The following is a 27,122-nucleotide window of genomic DNA, read 5'->3' as shown; positions in this document are numbered from 1 at the left end:
TAATATTTATAATAATGTCATTTGTATAATGAAATAATTACGTCAATTATTGTTAATAAGATCACTAATAATTAGAGGTATTATACAAAATCTATTCTATATCTGTATAATCATAGTACATTAACGACAATATTATTTATTGATTTACATTTATAGCCGCGATATTTAATTGTTCCACTTTACGACTATATATATAAATGTAAAAACAACAATAGATAATAATTATAATATTCTTAGAAAACTTATGACGGCACGGAATTTCGGTGACAATTGATAATTCGAGTGGAAAGAACAATAAGACTAATAAGTCTTTTTAATTTTATTTAACCAATACGGTATTTATCTTACTTATTTGATTAGTTGAATACGTATTAAGAATTAGTCACCTAGAATCATGAGCTTGGAGATGATTAGGAGCATCGGCAAATGTAAATTTTAACTTGTAAGCTTCAGCAACAAGAACACCAATTTCAGAATCAGTCCAATTTTGGGTTGGCAAATTTTGTAACATCAACATTAAACCCTGAAACACAAGTTTTCTTTGTTAATTTTATTTAACTTATGTCACGTGAATTGTGTTTTAAACAATTTTAAATTTGTAGTTTTAAAATATGTATAACAAGTACAAAAAAGAATCGATACACTTGAAATAAAAAATCTTACTATTTGAATAAAATGCTTACTTGAAAATCAGGTTGAGAGAGAAGATGACGTCTCCATCTAAGAAGGAAAGCAGCACAAACATAAAGTTGAAATGAGGCAAAATGTTCAGACTCGGCGAGATATGTATCCCAGAGACGAATTGTACAATGAAGTGGAATTTCTCTGGTTAATAAATTATTCATCCATCGAAATGAAAATTGAAGATAGTCAACACCGTGTTGATATAAGTGTTGATGTAATTGTGCTAAAAAAAAGTTAAATATTAATAAAAAAAAATTTTTTAATTATTAAATATTTTTTACATATTATCATTAAAATAAATTTAAATATGTTGACCATGATAATAATTAATGAAAACGATAAAGAAAAGAAAGAAGCAAAAATACGTACCATCAATTCTTTGAATAAGTTCTTTGAGTTGATTAACTTTGTATTGGATTCCTAGTTGAGCAAAAATATAGTTGTCTTGAATACCATCAAGAAACTTGGAGAGGCACCAAAAACTATCTGCTTCAATGATATCTCTTTGTTTTTGTTCCAAAGAAGCGACGTCGTAGTTTTCAAGATCTTGCCAGGCGGAAACAGGTATTGCCTCTTGTAGAAAAACCAGGAAGAATGGTGTTACCAAGTCGTTCATACCCTTGAGTCATATCAGAAAGATACTATGAGGATATCAAAATTTATGAAAAAAATCCTTTATCGAATATACCTGAACATAACCAGAGGCAGGATGTCGTATCGCCCATATGTACAATATCCTTTCGAATATGAGTTGAACAGTATGTTGTTGAAATAAGGAAATAAGTGGAGACATCCGTGGAATATCAATGTGAATTTGTCGATATGTATCTTGAAACGCTTCATCTCTCTCTGTGTCATAGTATTGTTTAACTAAATTCCAATAGTCTAAACGTTTACGCTCTAATACTTGTTGCCTTCGTTCCAAATTCGCTGGTAAATATTCCTATTGAATAGTCAGATTTCAATTTCAATGAATAAAATATGTTTTTTAAAAAATAGATATTTAAGTTTATACACTCATAATAAATTATATGTCATAATCGTAATTCAAATAATCAAGCGTTAAATTGATACTTTTTACTTACTGATAATAGCCGCCAGGTTATTGACCGTAATTTAGCTGGTACTCCAGACCAGGATAATTGTCTTAATTCATCCAAATTAAGCAGAGAAGCTTCTAAAAGACTTTGAAATTTATCAACTTTACTTTCACCATCTTGTTCTTTAAAAGGCATAAAAAACTTTGATGCTGAAGTTGGTCGTAAAGCTTGAGGTCTCCCTGGAAAATGTGGATTACCACGATAAGGTGAAGTTCCTACTTTTTCATCAGTATCAATTTCTGTTTCAGTTTGTTGGCTACATCTATTACGATTACTTTGATAACTGGATGTTGTTGAATTAGTCAAATCGTTACGAAGATGTAAAGGTTGAACTGCTAATCTTTGTAAAGCTTCAATTTTTTTAATTTCTGGTATAATTTCTTGATTTTTTTCCGAGTGGAAATCTTTGTTATTTGTGACATTATCATATCCTTCCCTGCTGCGATGGCTATTAATAACACTCATTGCAGCTGATTGACTTACTTTTTTAGATATTTTTACGTCAGAAACCATACAAAATTCATCATCTCCTGAATCCCAGGCATCATCTACACTTTCTTGGAAATCTTTAAAAGATGCTGCACTACTTCCAGCTGCAAGTGTTCCACCGTTTCCACTTTGTATACCGCTCGTCGCAGACATTTTTGCTTGTCGGTTATCTTGTTTAAGACTAGGTCTACAATTTTTAATCATAATTATTGCTATGTACAATATAAAAATAAATTTATTAATAGAATTAACAATAGATACCTTCCGGGAACAGCACGAGCATTTTTTTTCCAAAAAGATTGTTGATTTTGGTTTCGGTGGCTACGATTTTCCATATTACTAAATTTTATTAAATGGACATAATTGAATCTTCACCGGTAAGATTATGTAAATAAAATTTATGACAACTCATAATGTCAAAGACTGAAAATAATAAATTAATTACTTGGTAAATTTTTGCAAAAATTAACCGAATTGGAAACATTACAGGTTATGTTATTAAATTAAAAAATTCATTGAATTTATCTATACCCATACAAACACACATTTGGATTTTTAAATATGTACATATTTGTGTAATAATGTAATAAAGTTACAATGAACCATAGGTATTAATTAATGTAAATTACAAGGACGGATACTTACTTGATAATCGCGAAATAGACAACATGGCACGTCATCCTTTGGATAAATGCCACTGCAATATTTACATAAAGATGAATAATTGATTCATATTTTACTCGAAATGTTATCTATCTGAGTATATTTATTTCTTGATAATTATTCAAACTAAACTTTATAATTACATATAAAAAATTTTGCTTCATTTATTGTTCGACGTGCGAATACACACATAAATAATTGTTCTACACTAATGCCTCTAGCGGTAGAATTTTCAACTTCTCAAAATAACAATGGCCGCATGATGATATACTACGTGCAATGTGTTTACATTTTTGTGTGTGGTTTATTGTTTATATAAACCAGTAATTTGTTTATCAACTCAATAAATTAATACTCCTCATTACTATGACTGATAAGAGATTTCAATCGGAAAGAAGTAACTCGACACACGAGGTATATTTCATTTAAACTTTTAAATTCAAATTTACTCATTTTTTCAATCTTTTAATTGACATTTTCTTTCAATTAAAAATTTATCATGATAATTAAATAATGTATTATGTATCAGGATTTGTCCAGCAGTTCAACATCATCATTTTCTTCAGACGATGAAACGGACGGTCAAGACTTGAAACCAATTAAAGATTATTTGTATGATAGACGAGAATTGACAAAACAATTATTCATGTCTGTAAAAATGGAAAAAATTAGAATGATGTTACCACAAGTATTAAAGGTACTTGCGAAAGATTTATTATCGTATTTCTTATTACTTAATATATTTATATAAAAAATAATTATTGTTCGTATAAAATTCTAATTCATCATTATTTTTATAGAGCATCAATATGAATGAATTACAAGAATGGTGTGCCAGTGAGTTGAGCGGAATGTCTAAATCACGAATATTATCAATACTTGATGGTAAGCCAATGATTAATTCTTCTGATACTAGCGATTCGGATGATTCTGGTCCATCTTTAGAAATCATTTCTGACACTGAAGAATGGATAACAGATTCTGATCAACCAGCTGATCAAAAAGATAAATCAGGAAAATCTAATAAATCTAAAGCAAAGAAAAACAAGAAACATTCCACAAATAACCCTTCTCAAGGAAAATCTTCCCAGGTTAAAGAAAGTTTAAGAAAAAATATTGATTTAACTAAAATAAAAAATGAAAAAGAAACCAAGAGTACACCTAATCCTCAAGGCGAAAGTTTATTAGATTTATTAGAACTTGAAATGCGCGCCCGAGCTATTCGAGCTTTAATTAGAAAAGAAGAAAATCTTATTCCCAATGCCGAATCTTCTTCATCGACTTCTGCAACTACAAATAATTTAAATAAACAAAATATTTTTCAAACTAATAGTAAGGAATCCAATAATGAAGTGTTATCTGATACAAGTAAAGTTTTTAATGAAAGTCAAATGTTTCAAAATATAAATTCAACATTGAATGAAGATGAAGACGTTGTTCTGGTAATAAAACCAACACCAACAATTGAATTATTATCCAGTGACAGTGAAAATGAAAATTCAGAAAGTTGTACTAATAAATCTAATAATAAAGTTGAACAATCTAATGTGGTAATGCGACAGGAGAGTGAATTAAATAAAGTGGAATCAAACAAAAATATTCTAAAACAAACTCTTTTAGATAATGAAAAAATCAACTGTGATCAAGTAAATGAAAAAAATGGTAAAAATAAAATAAGCTGTGAAAAAGATAAAAAACTTAGTGAAACGGACACTGTGAACAGTGATAGTAAAGAAAATAAGATTATAAATCTTTCATTACAGACAGAAAATAGTAATGAGAATGATAAAATAACGTTAAGTGATTGTGAGGAAGTAATTGATTTAGATGATTATTCAAATGATATGGATGATATTGAAAATGATAATACGAAAGATAATTTAGAAAAAAGTGATCACTTAAAAGAGAGTTGTTCATTCCAATCTACCGAAACATGGGCAACTCGGTATTACCAAACTGACAATGTGCAGAATGTTATAAAAGAATCTAAAATCCAATCTGAGATAAGAAAACGTTTCCGTGAGAGACAAAAGTTATCGAAACTTGGTAATAGTTCTAAAGACTTAAATAAAAAGTCTTGTACAGAGGAAAAAAGTGCTGAATTAGACGAAATAAAACCGACGGGTTCAGTTACTGAATATTTAGCTCTAAAAAATCTTTCCAACTTACCAAGTAATGATACAATATCCTCTGCAAATAATAAACCTACAAATACTGCAGATCTTTCTGAACAAGTGTCCGTTACTAGTGCAAATAATCATGAAGAAACTAAGTGTGATGAACAATTACCAATTAATTTACCTGAACAAAATTCCTAGTTATTATTTAAAAATAATTTTATACATAGATGATAATATAAAAAATATAAATAATTAAAATAAACTAAGTGAATGAAATAATCTTTTTTAAAAGTAAGATGATTTCAAAGAATCAATAAAATCTTATACATATAGATTAATTGCATGGTATACGTGAGTATTCTATAACTCGAAGATATTACTCAATCATAGAGATTGATTTATCGTGACGGTGACGCAATTTGCTCGAGATGCGAAAACGATTCGATCCATCGTCACCGAGTATGCGCGTGCTATAAAATAATTAGAAGGGATGGGGAAATAAGCCAATCAACAATTATTAGTTATCCTAAACCAGAACTCAATTAATAAAGATAGGTAATATGCATGCAAGCACACTATTAGTAATTAATACTACTGTGTAAAATCTACAGAGGAATATTATGACATAATATGTATTATACTCGTGTTTCCGATTTATTTGAAACTCTGTCGATATTCTTATCTTTGTCGTTATCATCATCATCCCGTAAAACTAAGTAATGTAACCATAATGAGTTAATGATTGAGTTAGATCCATTAGGTAGTCATTATCGGCTCGATGAATATAGAACGGCTATGCTCTAGGCGATACTTTGATAGATGTTTGAAACAGACATACGGTAGAGAAATTATCGACAGACTTTAGTTTCCTTTTGAACACTATCAAAGCACCACGAAATAATTGCTTCAGTTAATTTAAAAAAGACCATCAACTAATATTGCGTTGATATTTTTCTTTTTCTATTTCAAATATTCATAAAACATACTGGATTATTATTCTTCCATTTCTTTGAACAAAAAAGAAAGAATTTTTCTGAAGCCACATTAATATGACGAGAAATGAATAAATTCTTTTTTTTTTGTTTTTTATTATACATCTTTTCTTTATTTTTCTTATTAAAAGTTGAAATGATAAAATGTTATTTCTGATAGAAAATAGATCTCAATTCATTTGATTTTTTCATTTTTTTCATCTACGAAAATCAATAGTGTGGATGATAGTTTTTTTTTCTTCTATTTTAATTAACAGCTTTATCGATCTGTTCAAGAACGAATCTGTTAACTCGTGTTATTTGGAAACAACTGAAAATAAAATTCTAAAATTTTGCAGGGTTGCATTTCCTCTCTAACATATCCAACTCCTCCTTTGACACAAATCCGACTTCCGTATAGACCGGAAGTAGAATGCAATTTTAGATTTTCTCGATAAACTATGAAATTTTTTTTATTTTGTAAAAGCAAAAATAGAGAATTCAGTTGAAAACAAAATAACCTGGCTCCTGTTATTATTATTATTATTATTATTATTATTGGACTTTCAATTTTTCCATTTTGGTCGAGATTAAACAATATTTCTCCACCAATCCCAATTACTATCATTAGATTTATAAAAAGAAATAGTTTCATTAATTTTATTACATTAATAATGTTGAAATTCTTTCAATATTTTTATAAATCAAATCTTTTATTACTTTTATTTACTGACTTTATATAAATATTTAATGCTTTTGTCATGTTTTCTTTGATAGTAGAAAATATTCTTCAAGAGGTAATTGATTACATACATAAGGGAAAAAGAATTCTATTGCCACAATGGATCAAAGGTCTGATTTAGCAAAAATCTAAATAAATGAAAATTAGTTGGTAACTGTACTAGACAAAATAACTGTTGTAGCTTAACACAAGTACTCCAACTGTAACCGAATGAGACTGATGTGTACATTAGTTAAAAACTTGACAAAAAACATTTTCAAGTACACAGAGTTCAACCTTTTTTTCCATGTTACAATAATCAATCTTACAAACCTAAAGTTTATTGTAAGGTTTACTGAACTAAATTACTATTCTATTGTTCTTACATTCATTCTATTACACATCTTCATTCATTAGTAGACACACAAAAAAATTAAAATTCCTGAATGACTTGATCTTTTATCTGTGGCAGCAACAGAATAATCTCCACTGTAAAGAAATGATTTTCCTTTCAATGAACCTAGTAAAAGTTTCATTCCGGAAGACGTAAATCACTTGACATCAATTATTAAAATATAAAGAGCTACTAAAGATAAGTCTTTAAGCATCTTATCTAGCTTGTGACTTATTACAAATGTTCAACTCTAGCACCTGAAGCTTTTGAACTTTTTTATTTTCCATCAGGAGATAAAAAGAAATATTTTTTTTTTGTTCAAGTCTTTGTTAAGGTACTTTTTTTCCCATAAGAAATTTATTTCACAAACTATATTTATCATAAGCGTGATGAAATGTATTGGATCCTTTTATTCGGTAGATTTCTATTAATACGTTTTATGCACTGGACAGATAAAAAAATCTCATACATTATTCTATAGGAAAGGAGAGAGAAAAAAAAACGTGAATCACGACAATGCATTTGCGTAGTTCTTCTGTGGTTTGCAAAAATTCTTTTCTGGTAACTAAGGAGTAGAGTAGTGTAGACGGGCAATCAAATAACGATCGAAGTGGTTTTTCCACGGCATTGCCAAGGAGTAGAAGTAGAGAGGGTATCGCGAAGGCTGAGAGACGTCGTGAAGGAGAGCGAAAGCTCGCTTGGTTGCCACCCGAACACGCCGGAATAAATTCTAAGGCGCCTAAAAAGCTCTGTGCTGAGTTACGAAAAGAGAGAAAAAACGATCAAGCAAAGAAGAAGAAGAAAAAAAAACGATATAGATATATATATACATGCATGACTTGGGTAATTGTAGTAGTATTCGTACTGTTGATGTCACTCCAAAAAAGTGTAGTTGCCTATGCATATATGTATGTATTGCTATTTGTCGGCCACAAAAAGTATTATACATTTGTATCGCACTACAGTTGTTCAACTATCTTCACTTTTCTCTTTCTCTCATATATTTCAATAATACTAAGCGAAATGATACTGAGAGAAAGTTTTACCAAAGCATAGTTATTGCTATCCCCTTCCATACACCAATCGTTGTCAATTGAACAGTCAGAGCGTGAAAAACAACCAAACAAACTAAATAAAAGAAAGCAGATGTACACGATCGCAAGCTCAACTTCTTCGTTCTTTCCATTTCAAACTCATCTTTCCTCTCATTCTTTTTCTCTTGCTGTTTCATTATATTCGAAAATAACTTACCACATTATTGAACATACCAACTTATTTCTTTATTATCACTAAAAGCAGCATAAAAATCAACGACAATTGCTTTTAAAACTTCATTTATTGTTTAGTTTTTTTTTAAATAATGTCTTTGTTTCGTCAAGTATATCCTCTTTGATGGTTTATTTTTCAATCCTGTTATATTTATTATTATATCTAACAATGTTTCAATGAAGATTATCAGAATTTCATCGAAAAGATGTAATATTTTAAATTAAAAGTTAATGAACAAATTGTAAAATTGATAAAAATTGGTATTGAAGAATTTTTATTTCAATATACCATAATAATTGAATAAAAAAGGAATTTTGAAAATTAAAAAACACTGATACCATACTATCTGATGTATGATTTTTTTTTGCTTTAATTCATTGATTGATGAACAATTAAAATATTATTTATTGGCAGCTACAAATCGATGAAAATGTCTTAATTTTCTTAGCCACTTCCGCTGCGAAATACGAAAACACCCTTATAAATCAAGTTACCCATTTGCTACTGATACACCACTAGAGGAAAACGATTCTAACCTGCATCGACGCCAACTAAATTTCTCTCTTTCCTGTACGTTTTCTCACAGACTTTTCTTCTTTTTTTTCCTCTTTTCCTTTCTTATATTCAATATATTTTAAGGAAAATGTATATATCTCTATCTCCATTTGTTGAATTTTTATTTATGATTTTCTTGTAATCGTACTTATATAAATTGTGCTTGAAGAGATGGAGAATTATATTGAAATAATCTCTGAATAACATTAAAAAATATATATATATAAAAATTTAAAAACTTGATTATTCAACAATATCGTTATCTTTTAGTTCATTAAACAATTCTTATCTGAACACTTTATATTCTATACATATACTCTTCTACAAATTGTCTTTAGGTATGATGTCTTTGATGTTGCTTCGTCTCGTCTATTCCATCAGTTTTCCAACGTCAAGTAAATGGAGCCAACTCTTTCTAAACAGAAATTGTTTGGTAAATATCAACATACTTTGTTGATGATTAAATACAAATACTAAATATTCTCGATGAAGATTTTTTAGTTGACATTTTTTTGTTTTTTTTCATTAAATCAGTTGGATTTCATAGAAACAAAAAATTAGTTTAGACCAAAAACAAATACTAACTCAAAGTTTTACATTATTATTCTCCAACTTCTCTCAACTCAATAATAATGTAGCTTAGAGATACAGCATCTCTAAACTCATATTTATTCTCTTGGGTAATCTTAATTTTCAAAGTGTATACCATGTGTCTATCTAGCTTGAGCTTATTTTCATTCAAATATACGTGTATCCCCAATAGCCATGCCAATCGAAAATTTCATTTCGGATTATTCACGGTTGTATTTAACTCACACTTGGTTACACCATCAAGTATCTAATTAGTAATAAACTGGCTAATGCAGTGAATAGAATGTGTGCAGCCAAATACTTGACATTCACCCTCAATTCCAAATACGAACTGTTCAGTTTCATGCTATTCATCGCTCATACTTTTTATTGGATGAATTTAAAAAAAGAAACAAAAGCTTTAAGCATAAAATCAGAAAAAATACACGTCTTTTACAATTTTCATTGCCAGTACAACAAGACTCTTCATGCCCTCGAAAAAAATAATTGTCTAAAAGAAACAGCAGATCGAAATATCTCTGAATGCGCAGAACAACGCAAAAGTTCGTACAAGGGTTGTGGAAATATACACATGTGATCTGTGCAGTAGTGAGTTGGCATGCGCAAAAGTAAAAGTGCACCCGGAGGGGTTGTGGTGGACAGAATTTACTGGATTGAAGCTTAAGGCACAGAAAATGTGTAGACTTTGTGTATTTCACATGTCGACGCTGTTTGTTTCAGTGCTCTATTATCTTAACATGAATTTTTTGAAATATATTTCATAATAAAGTGTTGTTATATTTTTGCTTTTTAAAAAATATAAAAGTTTATAAATCTTTGTTTATTATTTAACGAGTAATTATTTAATTTAAGTCAATAACAAACAATATTGAAAATGATTCATTTGTATTGCAGTGTATGAAATTAATTTGAGTGGTTGAACCATTGATACAAATATTATTTTACATTACTTAATTAATTTTGAATATCGAAAAATTTCTCATATATCATTGAAATAAATTTATTACAAAAACTGTTCATTTTATCAAGCAAAAATAATGAATGTAATTAATTAAATTAATAACTTAATTGCTAAAGTGCTTTCGATTATTAAATACATGATGATCGATTATAATGTCATTAAAATAATGAATATCGAAATGATGTGATTATAGTAACCATTAAAAAATTTGATAGACATCACGAGCGGCAATGTAATCTATTTACAAGGTTTGATTTACTTGTGATGCACAGTGGAATAATTGATAGATCTATGGTGAGTATAAATTACACTATTTTTTTAAATTCACAATGAATAAATTAAAACATGTTTATATACATGGTTGAATACAAAAATGTAATAACAAAAAGATATGTCACTGATCCCAATTAGATTGTAAAATTGATTAAATTTGCATTGGAAAGTAAACTTTAAAAGTACTTTTTAAAATGTATTATCAGATGATGAGTATATATTTTTTATGTTGTAATTATTAGTCATATACGATAAGATGCATATCAGATAATTTATACAAATGTAAATACATAGGTATAGAAGAATAAAATATGTGGACAAGTGAAACAGTGCAATACACCCTCAAGTAGGGAATAGCAAAATTCATGCGACAGCAATTTGTTAGAAGTCTAGGTATGTAAACGCAACACGGCGTAATCTAATTTAACCACAACAGAATTTGCACAATTGCGAAGCCCACGCGAGAAGCACGTATGTGTTTTACATTCTCATTTAGGCTGTTGTTCACAGTGGCTTCGTTCAGGAAACAAACTAAATTCTGGCCACTATAATTCGTATACGGCAATGTTCGAATGTTGGATATGTTTATGTCTACATATTTGTCAGGCATGAATGTTATACGCTGCTATACATTGAGTAGATGTAGTGTCCTAAAGATAACCTCTAGCTGGTCTTTTCCGTTCTTTTAGAAGTTGTTTGCCAGCTCGTGTATTTTATCACCAACCAACTTCTCGTGGTTTATTGAATAATTTTGAATTTTATACACTTATGCAAAATAGATTATAGCGCTTGCGCGCATGAATAAGTTGTTAAAGCACTGTGTGTAACTTATCAATTTGCGTAAATTCGAGTGATTTTTATCACCCACGTGGAAGAATAGTATGGTATATAGCTTATACAACGAAGCTCAATTTATCACGCTGCCGGGAGACATTCTCACAAAATTTACTAATTCTTCCCATTCCTATCACTCTAAAATACACACAGTGTGAGAGAGAAAATCCATATGCTCACTTCCGTACCATAAATATTGGATTACACTTAACCACGCCCTCTCTATTATACTGGAGAAAGTGTGCAACTATCTGGAATTAATATAAATAATATACGACCTGAAAACCCGAAGAGATAAATAATTAAAAAAGTTAGGGAACAATCTATGAATACATATATCACTATTAATTATTTTATATCCTTACCATTTTTCATCAACTGCAACATTTTATATTTCATCTTCGTTTTTTTTTTTTTTGGTTAAGTATACAGTACTCAATATATCTTGTGTAATGAAACCTTTTTTAAGATCCATTTTAAATTTATAATGACTTTTCTATTTTCATATCTAAAATCTATGTGTACATATGTAGACCACTGTTGCAGACGAACAAATTTGACGAGATAAAATTATTCAAGAAAAAAAAGCTAAAAAAAAAAATATCAAAAATCCTGATGGAACAAGAAGATATCATATTACTAATGCAAATATGATGCTTAAACTGATACTACGAAAGTACATGGCACATTGAAAATCGATACAAGTACAAGATAACGTTCAGAAAACTCGAAAACTCATGAGAATCATGACTTGGGGGCTTTACTTGGGAATTGTCTTTAGTTTGGCGTCTTACGCTTATTCTCAAATGACTTGGACGCCAATCTTTGTGAGCAGTGAGAGTAAGTATGATAACTTTTATATATATTTCCATTTAATACGACAAATAGTCATGTAGATATACTTGTAAGAAGACTTTTAAATTCAATGTTATATCTATACAATCCACAAAGTGTAATCTTAATGTAATCTTTTATTTAGGGGATTTTTTTTAGGGGAAAACGATTATAAAAGTTTCTTTCATCCTCGCAAATTCTTCGCTAAAGCTGGAATTCGCACAAATAAATGTGGGTAAAGCTCGGAACTCGTATCATCTCTCGAAAACCATTCGATTCACGCTGCTCGAATCGGAAAGTAATTCTTCTTTGGTTGAGCTATATATTTAGTAGTATCCTGATGCGCGCGTTCACTAGTCCTTAGGAGAGTTACTACAGGATAGGGATCGGAGATTCGCGTCGGCGCTCTCTAAAATAAGACACGAGGCTTTGTAATGAGAAATCAATTCTAAACGTGCACCGGGTGCACTGAGTAACTCAATTCCCAACCATCAAGTATATCTTTCAAGCAACTTTTCTCCTTCAATGCCTTGTATAGCAAACAAACCATTACTTAGACTCAATGGTATGTGTATGCTTGCTAACATATACCTACTTATATTTACATTATTACATAATTCATGATTCAACAGCTTTTTGGCTTTTATAATTACCTAACTGTTTTTTATACTTTATGTACAAACAATTATTATTCGGTTATATTTCAGAATTAATTTCAAATCAATGCTCAATACAATATCTATTTATCAGAATATTAAACTTGAAAAAAAATTAGTTATAACAATGGAAAAAACTTTGAATAATTCACAAATCGATATAGTTTGATTGACTTTTAATTTGATTGAATTCTTTTCATAAAGTCCAACTATTTACAGAATTTTTGTCATTAGTTTCAAGCGAGTACTCACTAAAAATGAACTAGTGAATATTCACTGTTTTACATTTACTTACTTACTTAAAAAAAAAAAAAATTAGCAAGTAATCAAACATGATTTAATTTTGATAGAATACTTCACGTATCCATCAAAGGTTAATTTTATTATTTCTCTGTTGTTTTTTTTCTATATTTTATGATGTAGACAAATGGTCTGATAATTAGTTTAGCTCCAGTTATTAAGTTCTTGATAATAAATAAATTGGATGAAATAAAAAAAGTTTAATAGTATCAAGAAAAAGAGACTAAAAAATTATGACTCTGATTGATTTCAATAAATAGAATTGGTAATATTAAAAAGGAAATTATACTTGTAATAATAATCTGTATAAAAAGGTAACAAAAGATCGCGTTTAATCATACCACTTCATTACAATATCAAACATAAAAAGTTTATAAATAATTATACTTCTTCATGCATATTTGAATGATTAAAAAATTTCTGAAGTTATTCAAAAGAATAAAGTAATTACATGACTATTTTTCTGTCTAATTAGTAGATAAAAACTCGTATATTACTGAAACGAAATTTATGTATTAAATTACAAAAAATTTATTTTTGTTATCACATTACATTCAACAGAAGTGCTAATTTTATATATGAACAGTATCGGTCTTTCGACGTATTGAATTACGACGTAGTAATTAGCTTAACCCCATTATCTGTTGACGCTGATATGCATATAATGAATACGGAAATTTCATTTACGAACGTTTATATATTCCAACATCTAACAGGTAGACACATATGAATAAGTATTTTGTCGAATTACCTTTTTTTTACTATGATGATTAATAATAATTAAAAAAAACGATATTTTAAAGAATAGAAAAAAAAATATAACGTACAAGTATTATTATATAAAAGAAATTTGGAAATAACAAGCACGAGTTAATTTTGTTACTTATCGTATAGCAATTATCGTGCAATTAAGTCTTTTCATGTAGAATATTTAACTGAATGCGTTTTTAGCGGAGAATATACGAAACGAATAAAAAGTAAGTAAGGAAGAGAACAAGCTTGGTAGTTTTCACAAAGTTCAAATCGTTTTCCAATATTATCTGCAACTCATGCTGATAATTGGAAATTTTCTCAATTAGAACATTCAATCAATTTATTTATCAGTTATTTTTGTGGAAATATTGTACTTGCAGAATTGCAAATCAAAAAATCCTGACTTTGAATTTTTTTCCATTACATGACTGCACTAATTATGATTTTTTAATTACACATCAAAGAAAGAATATTCAACATTATTATTATAACTTTTTTTCTATAAATATTGAAGTTAATCTTCAACAGTTTTGAATTGATTAGTATATTCATCATCAGCTCTTTCACTAATCCAAGCTTTCAATGATTGTAGTTATGATGTGATATATAATTTTTTCTGATCAATCAAATGTCGACAATTGACAATAATTGTCTTTTAATTAAAAGTTTTAGTTATTAAAGAACTGATAAAATATTAATCTTATTATTATGATGGTTATGATTAATATTATTATTATGATATGTCAAAAGCTATTATTGTTATTAATATAATAGAAAGCATTATAGCATTGGTTTGAATAGAAATCCCGTCATTTTCTTCATTGTCTGAACGACGTCGAGGATTTCCACTTAAGCCAATTATCTCGCCGCTACGGAAACTGTAGGAGATTTGAGAGAACGCGTTAATTTATGCGAATTGAAAATATGGCAATTAGAACGATGGAATGTCTATCTCCTTTGTAATCCAAATATTCGGTGAATTCTATCAGAATTATTGATTGATAGACAGACAACCAATTTCAATGATTCAACCACTAAATTTACTCCTTTTTAATATACCCATTCATCTGGCTTATAACTTTGAGTTGCATCTGGCTATAACTCACTGCAAAAAAAAAAAAAAAATTACCCAAACGTTTTCAATTCCATGTCAGTTTTAATCTCATAGCTTTTTTATAATTTTTTTTTTTCTACTAATCACTTATTTCAAATAAACCTTCTAATCCATCATTATTCATTATCAAAGCTTTTTGTTCTGTTGAAATGGTTGTGAACAAAACATTTGTTTCGGATTTAAAAGTAAAACTATATTGTGGTAAACATCATCTGTCAAATGTTCAATTCATTATGTATAATTTTATTGAAGTTGTACAACAATTAAATAATATAACAATGAATAACTGTGAAATAGAATTCAATAATGATAAAGTTTTATGAAAATGAGCACTGTCATAGACATCAACTACCTATACAGAGTTTACTTCTTGTAGTTTCAACTTCTAACCTGTCACTTTCCATTCTCTGCACTTCAGTTATTTCTAACCTTTAATTTCTTGAAATTTACAAAACGTGAAGTTGCGAAGTAGTAGACAAGAACTTTAGAAATATACTGGAAAATAATAACTCAGTGAATAATTTATTTTACATGTTGAAGAAAAATTCAATAACAATAATGATGTTGAGAAAATAACTAAAACAGAAATGAAATAATAATAACAATATAGTATAAGAAAAGTTTCAAAATAATAGTAAGAGATTAACATTAAAAGAGAGAATGACAAAGAGATTAATAGGAGTCAAAGTGTATACGAAGCCAATTAAAGTGTAAATGTATGGAGATGTTATCAGCATATCAAGTAGCACTGTTGCTAGAAAATCATATAGCATAAAATTAAAAATGCTACATCCATCAATAACATTTGTTGAATTATAATGTCAATGCATAAATTTAATCTGATAACCATTGTTGTTATATAGAGTATAGAAGTTATATTGGTAGTTTAGAAGTCTAAATTCTCCATTTGTTTTGAGTGATATGAAATTCATGACAAGACTTTACATAGTTAACTCAAATTGAATAAAAAACATTTTTGATTGTCTATTCGTTAACTAATCTATAATGCAACAGTTTTTTTTAATGAAAAACATTGTTGAAGATAATTGTCATTGGAATTTTAATAATATTTAATTGTTTAATAAACAAAAAAATTTATTTATTCAAAACGTATATTGTAACCAGAAAAAAACTACACAGCAGAATGATTTGAATCTTGAAAATCTGGTTGATATTTTAAAAATTATTGAACAATAAAAAAAACTTGAAAAAACACTGAACCATTTTTCCCACAGAAAGTCAAGTGGATTTTTGGACGCAGACTGAAACTGGCTGTGCTTGCAGCTTTAACTCATCCAGTAAAAATTGCGCGTGTTGTGTATTATCTGGTGGCTGTAGTTGTGGTATCGCTATGCCCAAAAGATGTGCTCAATGCGGTTTAGAAAAATATTGTACAAACAGTGAGTAAAAAATAGTTATTACACTTTTGATTTTATTATTGTTGAGATTAATATTAATTTATTTATATTTTTTTATTTCATTGTAGTGTGCAATATAACGTTAGATAGTAAAGAGCTTTTGAGAAAGTCAAATCGGGCTTTTGGTCAAATAAAATCCCCATCTGTAGAAGGACCGACTGAGTGTACTTATAGGTTTATCCCAGATGTAGGTCAAAGGGTTGAATTACAGATCTATCGTTTAATCTCCATTGGACGTCACAATGGAAAGTCGTAAGTCTTTATTTTACTTGAGTACATATATGTATACCTAAAAGCGATTACTAATCTTTTGTCATATGTTACTTTTAACTATTTACCTTAAACACATTAAATAGTATCATGATTAATCAAGTTTTATTATTCAATTTTTTTTCTTGATAAAAATTCTTTGTACAATTTTAGATTTTAATTTAGTTCTTTTTTTTTTGTAAATGAAATTTTCATATTATTTTTAGATGCGAAGGTGGTTGGCTTGAATTGGAAGGTGGTGCTCGAATTTGTGGCTCTAATGTGCGCTCCGACCCACCTGTCGTTCTTTTTTCAGACAAGTCACCAGCAACACTCTGGATGAAGTGAGTTATTGATATTTTTTTCCATCATTTTACTATCACAGACATAAATTTACTCGTTGGCATTTTTCACAATAACTGATATAAATTTTCATACCTCTATCAGTGCACATATTTTTCGATCAATTTAAGATATTAAATTGTCACAAATCAAGTTACTACAAAATTTAATTTGACATTTTTATTTTGTTTCTTTGTTTGTCGAATTGTTATTATTAAATAACGTTAAATTATATAATGATAAAAAAAAATCCAACTATACCAATTTATTTAAAAAAAAATTTTGATGTTATAATTTTTCTCTTTTTAAAAAAATTAAAATTACAATAAATTAACTAAATATTGATGGAAAAAATAACCAAATAGATGTCAAAAGAAGAAAAAAACAATTGAATAATACAAAGTATATTAATGTAGCAAGTTCAATGCACTTGTAGTGAACAGACCGATGTTTAAGCTCAAAAGCTGTTGAATCACAAGTGTCTCGACCGACAAAGCGGTGAGAGAGGAAGATCATTTATTGATTGTGCCGGGGGCACGTAACTGGGAAGTGAAACCCGGCAGGGTGCCAGACAGGAAGAAAGGGGGCTTATCGACACGCTACGCGATAGAAATGCCCGAGCCATGGAAAATGGAAAAGCTCTTTCAACCGACAAGAGCAAACATGAAAGGAATTTTCATCGCCGAAGAATCGCCGATGAATTGCCGATGCTGTTGCCAGAACCACTCACAGGAGCAGTCATGATAACTTGAACCTCTATAGTTTTTTGTAAAATCATTTTTTTTTTTTTTTTACTTTTTTCTTTATCGCCAGTCTTTCAATATTACTAGTATCTTAAATTTTTTATTTTTAACTTTAACTAATAGCAAATTGATTTTATTTATGTTTTAGAATAAATGAAAATACAACGAGATCTCAATTTTTAGCGTACTTTAGTTTTGCATCAAGAACAAGCACGTCGGTTGGATGGCCGATGAAGGGTGGGAAAGCAGTGAATAGTACAGGTGAGCCCATTGAAAATTTTCGCAATTTTCCATATTTTAAATTGAGTGGTTTACTCGTGAGAGGTTACTTTCCACTTAAAATTTAAATTAAAAACTAATTTTTTTATTCTGATAAAACGATGATGACAGGAAAAAAAATTTTTTTGAAGATTAAAATTCACTTTGAGTAAAAAAGAAAAACACATATCGAATAACATTTCAGTTACATTTTGGCTTTCTAATAGATTTCGATATACTTTTATTCTACTTTATATACCGTACAGAAAGCTAATTTTCTATACCAACGTACGAATTTCCTAGAACAAACAGAATGACGTAATTTCACCTTAGTTATGGGAAGAAAATTATGCAAGGTTAAGTGTAGGATAGAACTGGTCTAGCTAAGCTTAACTAAATAAGGGTAACGCAGAACACTCAGTTGTCTGAGACCATTTAACTGTCCTATACGGAACACTAACAATGTAAACACGAATAGTAATGCTTTTCGAAAATTGTCCCTCACCGTTTCCCATCATTCCTTGCCCTTTAACAATAAATAATCGGATTTAAATAAATTGAAATTCCCGATAACTCTATCTGAAACGCGACTCGAATCACTGATTTAGCATTGAATATTCATCAGTTGAACTTTCTTTTTTCAACCACATAACTTGAATATTACGAACGGCAAAAGTTAATAAAAAGTACAAAAATAAAAGCTATAATTTCAGTAACTCTATTCATAGACTTTCAATGATTATATTTGACAGCTAAATCTGTTATCCATTACAATCAAATTTTATTGATGATCATTTTTTTTTACAACACAAGAATATCGTTACAAATAACATTCATTTCTTTTACAGAATGTGATTGGATCTTCGACGATTGTTTAAATACAGATTGCATACTGGCAAGTCCTTCCTATCCAGGTCTTTATCCTCCAAACATCCACTGTCACTACCTCATCAAATCAGATGTCAATGTATCAATTGTTATAACTTTCAACTCTCTACTGTTAGCATATAAGTAAGTAAAACTCATTATTTAATATATATATATATATATATCAAAGAAATACCAATTATTAACTCATGAGTGGAGCAAGTTGTTCCTGCAAGAGTCGTTGATATTAAAAATGAAAGCTTTATGATATCTTTATGTATTGAGTAAAGGTAAATATCCATTGATAATTCGATTTAAATCTTTCAATAAATTTCTTTAAGTATTCGAATTTATATAAAAAATTTCTAGCAAATCTTACTGTATTGTGATCTCGATTGTACTTGGATACAGCTCGTTTTATAAGTTTTATTTCATCTATTAAATTATTATTTATTTTAAATAAATATTAGATATCCATTTTGAATTGTGATACTTTGAATGATGAAAATTTAGCAAAATATTATGTTACTCATATTGATTAATATTCATGATAAATTTTTGCTGAAATAACAAAAAAAATGATAAAAATTTCTGGCTACCAATTAAAGTAGATAGTTAAAAAAATTTTAATCTGTCAGTTCAATTTTTCATTACAGATAGATTTATATTAAGAATTAAAAACTCCTCATAATTTTTATTTCATAAAATTTTCAACTAAAGTGAGAAAAACTGTTTAATTTTGTAATTTAAAATATTTAAAACACAAAGTTATTAATAAAATTGTGAATTTTCAAGAGAAGTTGCAATTTTTTTCCACTAATTATTCTGCAACTAATTATCTATAAAATAAATCGGAAATTTTATTTTTTAAAAATTGTGGTTTAGTGAACATAAAATTTACTGTGAACGAAAATTCAAGTAAAAAGAACAAATTATCGTGATCAGTATCTCAATATTATAACTAGTTTGCTAAGTAATCATGTTCAATCAATCTCTGTAAAAGTCCCTTATTATTTTGAATAAGTTATGCAATCGTGATACATTTTTAAATTAAAAAAAAAATAATAATAAAGGTAATTTCTTACCAATCACTTAACATTAAAAAGTAAACAACTTCTCAGTAAATAGAACTAGAATGTAATATCTGTTAATGCAGAAACAATTATGTTGATTGAATCATCATCCTTTTGTATTAATAAAATAATAATTGTCTAAAAAAGTATAAAACTTTTAAGTTAAGTTGATAAAAGTGCTATTGTGGTTACGTGTGAAAATTTTTATTTTTTACTTTTATTTTTAATTGAATTCCGAAAATTTAATTAAAGAGTTGCAGTATAGTTATTAGATAATATGAATTAGTCGAGAAACACTTTGCTGACTACTACATACATATACCACAAATATATTTACTAAAGTACTTAATGGAAGTTAGACATGATTCATACATGTGTCTGATTATTCGTATACATCTACTACTGTGTCTACTAGTGTTATGTCATAAATATACATTTAGATATTATAATAATTATAATATGGCATTAGAACTTCGAACAAAAACCTTTTTAAATAACATAATTCTCTTCTCATCTCTACCCTACTTATAGAAAGTTGAATCAAACTAACCAAGCCAGTATTATATTGATTCTTCTTTCTTCAGACATTTCAATTCAATGACTCACTTCTGAAATATATGAAAAATGTGCTCACTTCATTGCTCGCATTTCATTTCAGGATGTTTTGATTTAAGATATGTCAAAAGAATGAAATAATTTCAATAATTTGGTAAAAATGAAATAAATAAAATATTTAAATTAAAATTTATAACTAAAGGAAAAAAAATTCATTAAAAGTTGTAATAAAAGAATGAGTTGTTGTAAAATTAAATAAACATCAAAGTAATTTGACTGATGAAAAATGTTAAAATAAAATATACTTGTTTTCGAAGCAAATTAGAAAAATTTATTATTTCATAATTGAAAGTAATAATAATAATTAATTGACTATTACGTACATATTCATAATTATTAAAATGTTTTTATTAAAATTCCATTCTACTGGAGAAAAAAAAATGTTCTCTTTATTGTAGTAGCAATTATTGATACTCATATTCTCTCAAGAATTTCTTTTAAATTTTTTCATAGATTTTTTTTCGTCTTAATTAACTCGAGAATTCTATTAAATGATCTTTCATTTATTAATTGAATAATACTTATTTACGTTCTATTCATCTTTCTGTTTATTGTACCTCAGTTCATTACTACAAAGTTATCTTTTAATTAATACTATACAGATCATTTCAAGTGGATTTTATTATCAAAAATGAGTTAATAAAAATATCCTATAACAAAACAGATTATGTTGATATAATAAATTGGAAAATTAAAAGGAAAAGTTTTATTACATTTTCATTTATTAAAATCTTAAGAGTCATTTATGAATATTTTCAAGCAATTCTATCTGTGTACATAGAAGAACAAATTTGTCTGAAACGATAACTCACGAAAGATAAATGACATTACATTCATTAGGTTGTCAATTGAGGCATATTGACAATGTAACACTAGTTTTTCTTTTTTTTTTAGTATGATTTAATATAGTTGTTTCTTTGTTAAATAAATAAATTTCAAACATAACATTTTAAATGAAACTTATAATGCAATTTCCATTAAATTGACCAAAAACAACTTGTTTTATTCCAAAATATGTTTATTGAAAATATAAAATTAATCTGTTTACTCATTTTCTGATTAATTGAAAAGCTGAAAAGTGAAAACAGCTTTTCAAACATTCATATGTGAATATATTGTATAGGATTTCATTTTAAATTTTAAATACAACATAAAGTATTACTGTTGATATGATTAATTAATGTTGTACATTTTTTAATATTTTAATATTAATTACATATTTTAATAACAATGTTGAATAATCTCTAGTTATCAGTAAAAGTAATGATCACGACTTCTAATGGTTTATTTTATTCAATATGAATTTTTTAGGATTTCAAAAATATTATTCTACAATAAACGAATTAAAAAATCATTGAAAAAAAACATACTGAATAAACAGAAAGCTGATGTTCATACAACAAAAAAAAAAATATTTTTTTATTCACTTCAATACTCTCATTGGTTACACAATACAATTTGTACTGAATAACATGCGTTCAGTAGCGTAGAAAAATATTTTCTATGTAACTTTCAATAAAAATTTCAAATAATGAAAAAAAACATTAAAAAGTATTGATCAAGTAATAATATAATTTTTTATACACTTAGCAAAGCTTTGAAAAAAAAAAAAAATATATATTCAAAAATAAAACTTTTATAAAATTTTTTGGAACAATGATAAATATTGCCCGAAGGAAGTTTTTTAGTTACATTTACTTGTTTATTTAACTAAAATTCAGCTATTGTATATTGTTTGTGCTATTAGAAAAGTTTATTTGATAAAAAATTTTTTCTTTTTATCTTATTTCAGAGACTTTAATCATTGCACTAATGATTACGTTGCTGTGTATGCGGGTTCTACTACTTCAAGTACAATGTTAAAGAAGCTTTGTAACAATGAAAAGATCACCGTAGTTCATTTTGGTTCAGAAGTTCTCATAGAATTTAAGTGAGTATTTTTTTATTTTATTTTATCTCAAATTTATCGGTGAATCAATAATTTCAGCGCAGCTGGATTTTGTACTTGATGTCAACATTCGGCTTTTAGTAGAATCTAAAATATATAAAATAGCTCCCACTAAATTTTCTCTTGTAAATTTACATACTTTTAATCCTATGAAAAATACCACTAAAACTCTATTTTATAATATTTTTTATTAACTATAAATAAAAAATAGTTAATAATTAATTAAAAATATAACAAATTTATATTTAAAATCATTAATAGAATATTTACAATTATAAAACCATATTTAAGTCGATTAAATATCAGTAAAAAAGGAATAGAAACTCAACGAAAAGTTCATTTTATATTATCTTACTGTTTCCAATATAAACTGGATCAATAATATAATATAAATGGAATGAAATTTTGATTAACATATTGATTCACAGGTCAGGTCCAGAAATACCTCCTTTTAATTACAATGGATTTTTTGCTCAAGTTACTCTCATCCAAATGACGACTGTGCCACCAACTACCACTTCTATTTCTAATACAAGTAATATGAATATAAAATATTTATTGTAAAATATTTTTTTCTATACGAATACTTTTAAAAATTTTTTATTTAATTTCATAATAAAAATATAATTTATTAAACAAATAATTATTTGCAGTTAAAACAGTTGAAGATACGTATGATAAATCCAATCATCACATCAAATATAATCGTAATTTCAACGAAATATATATAAGCAATACAACTTCAGGCTGCAATTTAGAGATCGATGGAACTATATTACGATCCGGCCACTATGATACTAGAGGAAAACACAAATTAACTAATTGCCGTTTTATTTTTCGAGGTCGCCCTTTTGACACTGTTCACATCCTTCTAACTGGTTACAATCTTAGGTATTATTATATCCAATACTAGGTCTATTAAAAAACTGTCTAGTCAAGCTGTTTAATTGATTTGAGGATATTTTTAAATTATAAAGTCTTGTAATAAACATTATTGACTATAAGAGACAATAAAAATATTTGACGATATTTTTAATCAAAAAGAAAATGAATAAAATTTTGATTTAACAAGCTCGTTTTATTCTGTTGACGTGTTTCAGTTCGCCAGACTGTAAATCAATGATTGAAATATGGGACGGAAATTTAGCTGACGGAAAGAATGAAAATACCATCAAATCTTCAAAGAGAATTTGTAGTCCGGCACAAAATATCAGACAACCACGACAATTTCAAAATTCTGAAAGGTAATTTAAGTTTTTCTTTTTCTAGTCTTTTAAGCTGTTAGTTGGTTAAGAAAATTTTAGTGTAAAATTTTTATAAAATATTAATCATGACAATTATTATCTAAAGAATCAATTATTTAGTTATCTACAAAAAAAAATACATTAATTTTTAATTTTTTTACAATATTAAGTATTCATAACTACTATATAAATAAATTTACGGTTAGTTATGAGCACACTACATCATAAAATATGTGTGAATCTGTTGCTCATAAGTTTTATGCCCATTAATATAATAAAAAATTGATGTGCAGTCTGAAATATAAATAATCTTATTTGCTTTGCCATGTTTTAATCAAATTATTTTTGTAACGAGAAAATATTAAGGTTTTTTAGACGGAAAAAATCAAAATTTTATGTAAAACAAAAAATATTAAAGCATTATTTTACACAGGTACACGGAATCAGAACATTATTCATCAACTGGTAAAGAAATGACGATTGTTTTTAAACGTCTTGATAATAAATCTGATGATGAACAGTTTATGGACTTTTCTTATTATTTTCATGACGGTAAGAGCAAAAATAATATTAAAAGAATAATTTAAGTTTTATTTAAAATGGATTTTTTTTGATAAGAAAGTTTATTAATTTTGTTTTCATTATTGTGATATTGCAGAAGGCGAAGGAGGTACATTACGACCCTCGAGTACTTGTGATGTTGAATATTACGGTTTAACTTCACCGAAGCAAGGAAAACTAACCAATCCTATTCTCAAATTTTTTCCTGTTTATGATTCTATAGGATGTAAACAACATTTTATTCCCGCTTCAAATCAATCATTAATTTTAATTGTAAGTAAATTAACGATTTATTATGCTTCATTTAATAGTATATTTGTATTTTATTTTATCTACGTTACATATTTATTTGTTAGATCATCAACAGTTAAAGATTTTTTATAATGTTGATAAAAACTTTTCTATTTAAAAAATTTTATGAAAAATTTCAAACTTCTATTGTTTTCGTAAATTAAGTGAAAAATTCTATCAACTTTTATTATAGAAAAGAAGAAAATTATCGACTAATTCCATTAAGAGTATCTAAAAGTATTTTTTCGTTTGAGTAACTTTTCAATCATCATTATGAGATTTTTTTAATAGCATTAAAAATTTTACTATTAATCATATTTTTATTCTGTCAATCAGTAATGAAAATTCTTCACATACTTTATTCAAGAAGTTAAAATTGAAATTGAAAGCATTATAAAAAAAATTATTTTTGTTATTTTTAATTAACAATAACATTTAATGATCAATATATATTATTATTGAACATTTGAATTTTTTTTTCATGAAAACATTATCATAAAATACTTATTACTGTGAAATAATAATGATAAGAAAATTAATTATTGAATCATTTTTATTATTTCATGAAAAGATCGATAATGCCTTCACGATTAACTCTAATAATCAGCAATGTGAAACATTGTGTGGTGACAGTGGTTGTCGTTGTGTCAGCGATAAACTTCTTAATGATATAAATCATCTGAAAATAATATCTGAACCTAATCATGTAATCATATGCTTATGCGGAAATTATCAGGTAGTTATAGTACTAATAATCTCTGTATACTCTCAATGCAAGACTTAGATAATATTTGAAATTGGTATATTGGTTTACACAGAACTGGCTACCGCTCAGAGTTCGAAGTTGGAGTCCACTTTACATTGAGTGGTTCCACTCATCAGGATCAAACCTGAACTTGACAGCGAATTATAAGTTTATAGAAGATACTTACTGTGGTGACCACTCAACTTCTCAACTTCAAGGGTTTGTGAGAGCAGGAGACTTGACAAATAACGCGATTACAAATCAGTATTATCAACAAAAATGTACTTGGTTATTGGAATCGAAGATTGACCGTCAATTGATTATTGAGATGGAGTCATTACAAGATAGTAAGACATTTTTTAATTTTATTATACTGTCATCAATTATATCTCTTGTTAAATAATAAATTATAACAGGACCGTGTACTGCATGGAATTTAACGATACATGAATATATAATAAGTGAAAATCCTATTGGACAAAGACTTTACACATTTTGCTCAAGAGATAGACGAAAAAATTTTACTCTTCCATGGAGAATGAATACAGCTATTATTCGGTACGTGATGATTCAATATTTTACGTAAAGCTCATTTTTAATTTTTCAGTTAAAGCAGCATATAATACTAAATTACTGAAATGATAATATTTTTATTGTATAGACTTCAAGCTTTAAGTAGAACGGCACCGCAATATATTATTAAATGGCAAAGTATTACAGTAGCAAGTAGCACACGAAAAAATGAACCATCACCTGCACCTGATTTCGTATTGAATTCTTCAGTTTCTCGGTTCAAATTTTATCATCAAACATTGATAACATCGAAAATTTGGACAAGTATACACATGATTTTTATAATGTCATTGTTTAATTAAATAATAGTAATATGATAATTAAATTATTATCACAAAATTACTAAGAAGATTAACCAGATCACTGAAAAATTCTTTTCAGAAAATTAGATACTCTATAAAATTGTAGATCAGGCAATAAAGAATTATGGAGAATCATATATAAATAAGTAAATACATACATAAATATATATTTGTAAATATTATAAATAGAAAAAAAAAGAATAGTATTTATAGAATTTGTACAAAAAAGCGAAATTTGAAAAGCCTAAAAAATAAATATATTAATTATAAATAGATAGTAATTCTAAATTAAATTTAGAGTCAACACTTAACAAAGATAAAAGGAATAAAATTCCTTACATGTAATAGGTAAAAAAGTCAACTGTGTGAGATTTCTTAATTACTGGTATTTTGATAAATAATTTTTAGATGTGAATTGCAGTTTTAAATAGAAATGAATTGTTTGACTACGAAAAAAAAAATTCTAATCTATACCTTCGACATAAATAATACTAACAGACATACAACTACGTCTATTACTAAAATACAGTATCAGTATAATAAAAAAAAAAATCTTTTAACAGAATAATATATATACATATACATAGTGATATGTTTAATTTACAATTTTA

At 27.4% G+C, this 27,122-nt stretch overlaps 3 protein-coding genes across 4 annotated transcripts; 2 read left to right on the top strand and 1 right to left on the bottom strand.

The window, feature by feature from the left end:
• Positions 1 to 353: 353 nt before the first annotated feature.
• On the bottom strand, positions 354 to 3,145 carry Tbc1d22 (TBC1 domain family member 22). Its single transcript, XM_035081371.1, has 7 exons — positions 2,919 to 3,145; positions 2,535 to 2,696; positions 1,770 to 2,460; positions 1,373 to 1,627; positions 1,054 to 1,303; positions 684 to 907; positions 354 to 523 (listed from the first exon to the last, which is right to left on the bottom strand). The coding sequence occupies exons 2-7, from the start codon at positions 2,606 to 2,608 to the stop codon at positions 383 to 385; spliced, it is 1,635 nt and encodes a 544-aa protein (XP_034937262.1). The 5' UTR covers positions 2,609 to 2,696; positions 2,919 to 3,145; the 3' UTR covers positions 354 to 382.
• Positions 3,146 to 3,172: 27 nt separating this feature from the next.
• On the top strand, positions 3,173 to 6,032 carry LOC118065840 (probable serine/threonine-protein kinase DDB_G0278845). The gene is made up of 3 exons (XM_035081370.1): positions 3,173 to 3,350; positions 3,466 to 3,633; positions 3,737 to 6,032. The coding sequence occupies exons 1-3, from the start codon at positions 3,303 to 3,305 to the stop codon at positions 5,252 to 5,254; spliced, it is 1,734 nt and encodes a 577-aa protein (XP_034937261.1). The 5' UTR covers positions 3,173 to 3,302; the 3' UTR covers positions 5,255 to 6,032.
• Positions 6,033 to 10,557: 4,525 nt separating this feature from the next.
• On the top strand, positions 10,558 to 27,065 carry LOC118065839 (uncharacterized). Of its 2 annotated transcripts, XM_035081368.1 has the most exons (17): positions 10,558 to 10,812; positions 12,172 to 12,465; positions 16,518 to 16,682; positions 16,769 to 16,952; positions 17,177 to 17,293; positions 18,183 to 18,295; positions 19,141 to 19,303; positions 22,640 to 22,777; positions 23,224 to 23,330; positions 23,449 to 23,686; positions 23,896 to 24,039; positions 24,473 to 24,591; positions 24,698 to 24,873; positions 25,463 to 25,627; positions 25,710 to 25,983; positions 26,053 to 26,194; positions 26,298 to 27,065. In XM_035081368.1, the coding sequence occupies exons 2-17, from the start codon at positions 12,363 to 12,365 to the stop codon at positions 26,509 to 26,511; spliced, it is 2,562 nt and encodes an 853-aa protein (XP_034937259.1). In that variant the 5' UTR covers positions 10,558 to 10,812; positions 12,172 to 12,362; the 3' UTR covers positions 26,512 to 27,065. The 2 variants fall into 2 exon arrangements, with proteins under 2 accessions (XP_034937259.1, XP_034937260.1); XM_035081369.1 differs by lacking the exon at positions 10,558 to 10,812 and having other exon boundaries at positions 12,164 to 12,465.
• Positions 27,066 to 27,122: the final 57 nt, after the last annotated feature.

This window comes from Chelonus insularis, unplaced genomic scaffold (genome assembly GCF_013357705.1).
Source record: "Chelonus insularis isolate UGA/USDA-ARS -01 unplaced genomic scaffold, ASM1335770v1 contig_323_pilon, whole genome shotgun sequence".
Lineage (NCBI taxonomy): Eukaryota > Metazoa > Arthropoda > Insecta > Hymenoptera > Braconidae > Chelonus > Chelonus insularis.
The sequence above is the reverse complement of the archived record's forward strand: the minus strand, read 5'-3'. Positions and strand labels throughout refer to the sequence as shown.

What these genes read in the sequence shown, in the direction of transcription:
- Tbc1d22 (XM_035081371.1), bottom strand. Translation starts at nt 2,608, where the DNA reads ATGGAAAATCGTAGCCACCGAAACCAAAATCAACAATCTTTTTGGAAA. An exon ending in CTGCCTCTGGTTATGTTCAG is followed by an intron (nt 1,304 to 1,372) that starts GTATATTCGATA and finishes ATATGACTCAAG; the next exon opens with GGTATGAACGACTTGGTAAC. An exon ending in TCTCTCAACCTGATTTTCAA is followed by an intron (nt 524 to 683) that starts GTAAGCATTTTA and finishes CTTGTGTTTCAG; the next exon opens with GGTTTAATGTTGATGTTACA.
- LOC118065839 (XM_035081368.1), top strand. Translation starts at nt 12,363, where the DNA reads ATGAGAATCATGACTTGGGGGCTTTACTTGGGAATTGTCTTTAGTTTG. An exon ending in ATCAATCATTAATTTTAATT is followed by an intron (nt 24,874 to 25,462) that starts GTAAGTAAATTA and finishes TTTCATGAAAAG; the next exon opens with ATCGATAATGCCTTCACGAT. An exon ending in GCTTATGCGGAAATTATCAG is followed by an intron (nt 25,628 to 25,709) that starts GTAGTTATAGTA and finishes TGGTTTACACAG; the next exon opens with AACTGGCTACCGCTCAGAGT.
- LOC118065840 (XM_035081370.1), top strand. Translation starts at nt 3,303, where the DNA reads ATGACTGATAAGAGATTTCAATCGGAAAGAAGTAACTCGACACACGAG. An exon ending in GAAGTAACTCGACACACGAG is followed by an intron (nt 3,351 to 3,465) that starts GTATATTTCATT and finishes ATTATGTATCAG; the next exon opens with GATTTGTCCAGCAGTTCAAC. An exon ending in TGTTACCACAAGTATTAAAG is followed by an intron (nt 3,634 to 3,736) that starts GTACTTGCGAAA and finishes TTATTTTTATAG; the next exon opens with AGCATCAATATGAATGAATT.